General features: G+C 42.6%; 1 protein-coding gene across 1 annotated transcript; it reads right to left on the bottom strand.

Moving 5' to 3' along the window:
- Window positions 1-650: 650 nt before the first annotated feature.
- Window positions 651-1,975, bottom strand: LOC110498312 (homeobox protein not2-like). The gene is made up of 3 exons (XM_021574945.3): window positions 1,513-1,975; window positions 1,218-1,396; window positions 651-1,063 (listed from the first exon to the last, which is right to left on the bottom strand). Exons 1-3 carry the CDS (start codon window positions 1,892-1,894, stop codon window positions 902-904), a joined length of 723 nt encoding a protein of 240 aa, XP_021430620.1. The 5' UTR covers window positions 1,895-1,975; the 3' UTR covers window positions 651-901.
- Between the last annotated feature and the right edge of the window lie 2,254 nt (window positions 1,976-4,229).

Raw genomic sequence — 4,229 nt, 5'->3', positions numbered from 1 at the left:
TTTATATATTTTCCTTTTTGTACTTAAACACATTGTTACAACACTGTACTTTGCGATAATATTTTAAATCATGTATATTATTTTGAAACTTTTGTGAGTGTAAGGTTTACTGTTCATTTCGGATTTCCTATTCCACCTATGTTCATCATCTGTTTAACTTGCTTTGGCAATGTAAACACATGTTTTACATGCCCATAAAACCCCTTGGGGGGTCAGAGGGAGAGAGGCTCAAATGTAGAGAGTAATATCTTAAAAAATGCCAAAGATTTACATAATATAGTCTCAACCTGGTTTAGAAATAAAATAATGATTATTTCACTCCCCAAAAAATACCATGAAATTGCTCTGCATTTCAAGTTTAAATCGTTTAGAATAGATAGTGTTCTCTAAAATAGTACAAATGCTGATATGCTTTGTTTAATTTCTCTTAAATTTCACTTAACCAAAAATAGAAATGAACCTGAAATAATAAATTATTCTACCAACTCAACGTCTTTGACATCCATCAGTTTGCTTCGCGATATAACCCGATTCAAACGTTCAATTCAAAGTTCTTATTTAGCCTAAGATGTTCTCTCAACCTCTACTTCAATGTGTTTTCAGGGATATGATTGTTTTAAAACAGTACTGGGATAAGAAATGGCTCAAAATTTAGAAAATATATTTATTGAATATGTCAATCAAAATATACAAACGTTGGAATTCACAGAGACACTCTCATAAGAGCAATAAAGTAAGAAACATCGTTTAAATATAGAACTATACATCTATGAATTAAATATTTATACAGTAATGGGTGGTGTGGTCCTCGGCTCAGTGTCTTGAGCGGTGTATACAGATGCCCGGTTCTGTGGTCCAAGACCGGTCAGCAGTAGTCAGGGAGCCCGTCTTTATGCACATCTTATCCGTCTGAGAAGTCGATCTCCTCCGCCTCCTCCCCCAGACCTTGAGAACCAGGACTCTTCACTGGGGTGGCCAGGCCCAGTTTAACCAGCTTGTTCTGCTGTTGCTCCAGACTCTGCTTGCGCCATTTGATGCGTCGATTCTGGAACCACACTTTAACCTGAAAATAAGAAAAGGAATTTTGGTTTTAAGGATTTTTTTTACGTTATAAACGTCAGTGCCAATCCTATTATCATTCTTTAAAAAACTATTAAATTGGGGCTTTGCTTTAGTTCAAAGAAAGTTTGCAGTTTGAGTTGGAATCTGGTTTGTACCTGAGCCTCTGTGAGCTGCAGACCCGACGCCAGAAGGAACCTCTCCGAGCCGACCATGTACTGCTGCCGGGAGAACTCCTTCTCCAGACGGTCCAACTGCTCGTTGGTGAAGCTGGTGCGCATCCGCTTGGATTTCCCTTCCTTGTGTTTGAATGAGTGGGACATTGATAGACCTGTTTCTGTGAAGGAAATAGATGGACAACAGTTTAAAACCCATGTCGGACTTTTCTTTAGGCCATTGTGTTTAGTTTGGATCATTGAATAAGTTAGAATGGCACGTTAGATTGACATTTACCGTGTGCGTAAAAGGCCCCATGGCATGAGAACGGCGGACAGCAGTAGACAGAGTATCCGGGTTGTGTGTGACTGTGCACCGGCGTGTGCAGCATGTTGGGCGAGTAGAGGTACTGTGGCAGCGCTGAGCTCATCTGGGTCTGGAAAGGATGTAGTGGCGCTGTCGGTTGGTATTTGAGTCTACAGTGAATGGGACTCGTTCGGTCTATGTGTGTCTCCGACGGCTTGGCGAGCAGGGCGTCAATGGTGAAAGATTTCCCGCTGGCAGGCTTGGTCGCCGCTGCGCACTGGCTACTGTTGCGCTGTGGATAGAGCGAAGCGTAATGGCGCATGGCGGAGTACCCGTACGCTCCCACTCCTGTTGGTCTGTTCGGTACTTGCATGCTGTCAGTCGTGATGGAAAAAAGAAAAGCGAGGAAAACAAAGTTAATGTATGTCCAACGTAGGCTGTTTCTCCTGGTGCAGTGAGGAGAGTAGTACTGCTCTCAACTGAAACAGGTCCCTCTTTATACCCTCCCCGGACCTCGAGGTGTCAACAGCCCCCCCAGCGGGTCTTTGTCTTTCTAAGTAGCAGATGAGAGGAACGAGCATCCCTACAACCTATCCAATTCATTGATGGTGTAGTACAAGCTGGGCCTGTCAAATACCCTAATAGGACAAGATTCTGGGAGCTCGAGCTCTGTGGGGGTGGGTAGGGGATCTCAGAGGGTTTAGTGGGATACAAATTCTTGCGTGGATCTGAGCTCCGAATGTAATCATTACCGCTGGGAAGGCCTTGATGTCACCAAATCATCTTATTTGGTCTCTTCTAAATCAAAGCTAGCCGACAGATGCTGCAAGCAGCGGAACAAATAGCTTCACAATTGGAGGGCGACTTTAAAAAAATGTGTAACGTTAAAATCACATTGTAGACAAGTCTGCTGCTCAATAGGAATTATAGGTAACAATGTCAGGACTTTATTCAGGGCTTCGTTTTGATTGAAGGAAATTACGTTTTTCCTAAAAGTTTGGAGAAAATGATCCGTTTAATTGTGTAGGTGCATTATATAGTTGTGTGATTTAGCCAATCACGTGTCTTTGTGCATGTACAGGCCTATGATGAGCAGTGGACTGAATCAAACAAAGGCCTACTAAAATAAAGAATAATTGACTTTTTTATAGCTATTTTCCTGAAACTATTCACTCTCTCTCTTTTTTTAAAAAGCTATTTTCCTGATAGTATTCAATCGCTCTCCTGAAACTAATTATAATTACATAAAGACTGGTCGCTGTCCAAAGTGTGTCTTTTTACAGTTGTGGTGTCACCCTAAAATGGAATAACTAGTGGGGTATTGCACCGGGGGCGACAGATTCAGCAGGTCGGGTGCGCTGACCGAGAGCCGCTGCTGGTTTACTTACACCTACGTCACTAATCGCGGTCAGTGCGTTAATCCACCACTTGATATCTTCATTAAAACACACACCGGTGACAGAGGGTTTCCCTGCGTTGTGCGTAATAACCGTTTAACTTGTATATAACAGTTACCACACAATAAAAAATATTCACTCTCATAACTTCTTTATTACATCTTTCTAAATGCATTGTAGTGATGACAAAATCCGTTATAGCCCACAATTTTAGATGACACATTTGGGCTGGGTTGACAGGAAATGCGCAAAGAGAGCAGCTCCCCATTATTGGTTCTTCATTAGAGACTTAAAAAGCCTAATGAAAAGCATCGCGGCTTCTTTAAAAGTACGTGATTTTCTTTCTTACACTACTTTAGGACAAAGCCTCCTCTTTCAACCCTGGATTATGACCCGCTCGGCAAACTCCAACAGATCGCTTCCATCGTTTGGAAGCAGCGGAGAGCGTCACTGTGAGCTTTACACAACAGTTAAAACACATTTGAACAGTGAAGAGAACCGTTAGTCACTTTGACTTCAGAGCCATTGTATTAATTCTATGTAGCTGACACTATGATGCCTAATGAACAAGGCAAACAGCGGGGTTTGTCAACTCGGCCTGAACAATGACGGGCAGACCACCCACCCCAGCGTAGTTTTCACACTAGTAGAGCCCAAAACATCTGGATCAATGTTTACTTAACCTTCATGGGCCTGAGAAAGTAGCATCAACTCCTCACACAGGCTTGTATCACAAATCACAATGATGTCAATGTCACTCAACTTCAGAATTGATCTTTAGTTGGACAGAGTAGACAGGCAGTCCTGTCCACTCAACTCACGGGCAACTATAATCCCTCCAGTGGGGAATCTGAGTCAGGACAGTGATGATAACAGTTTGGGATTAGTATGGTCAAATTAAGATAATATATGATGTTGTTTGATGTAAAATTAGTAATGGTTCCTATAGGCTACTGCCAATTCAGGGAGGAGCTACCGAAGTAGTGATCATAGTGTATTGGAGCCAGACAGGAAATACACTCTGGCCCATTGTTCAAGAGACCTCTTTTCATAGTCATGGCCAGGGGACGGCCTTAACCACCCAAACTCTGACTCCCTTAACCTCCTAAACTCTGACGCCCTTAACCACCTAAACTTTGACGCCCTTAACCACCTAAACTCTGACTCCCTTAATAAACTCTGACACCCTTAACCTCCTAAACTCTGACGCCCTTAATAAACTCTGACACCCTTAACCTCCTAAACTCTGATGCCCTTAACCACCTAAACTCTACGCCCCTAACCACCTAAACTCTGATGCCCTTAAGCACC

The sequence above is a fragment of the Oncorhynchus mykiss genome, chromosome 19 (assembly GCF_057628025.1).
Source record: "Oncorhynchus mykiss isolate SJ-2025 chromosome 19, ASM5762802v1, whole genome shotgun sequence".
Taxonomy (NCBI): Eukaryota; Metazoa; Chordata; class Actinopteri; order Salmoniformes; family Salmonidae; genus Oncorhynchus; species Oncorhynchus mykiss.
This window is presented reverse-complemented; position numbering and strand designations above follow the sequence as displayed.

What these genes read in the sequence shown, in the direction of transcription:
- LOC110498312 (XM_021574945.3), bottom strand. Translation starts at nt 1,894, where the DNA reads ATGCAAGTACCGAACAGACCAACAGGAGTGGGAGCGTACGGGTACTCC. An exon ending in TGGGGCCTTTTACGCACACG is followed by an intron (nt 1,397 to 1,512) that starts GTAAATGTCAAT and finishes TTTCCTTCACAG; the next exon opens with AAACAGGTCTATCAATGTCC. An exon ending in TGCAGCTCACAGAGGCTCAG is followed by an intron (nt 1,064 to 1,217) that starts GTACAAACCAGA and finishes TCTTATTTTCAG; the next exon opens with GTTAAAGTGTGGTTCCAGAA.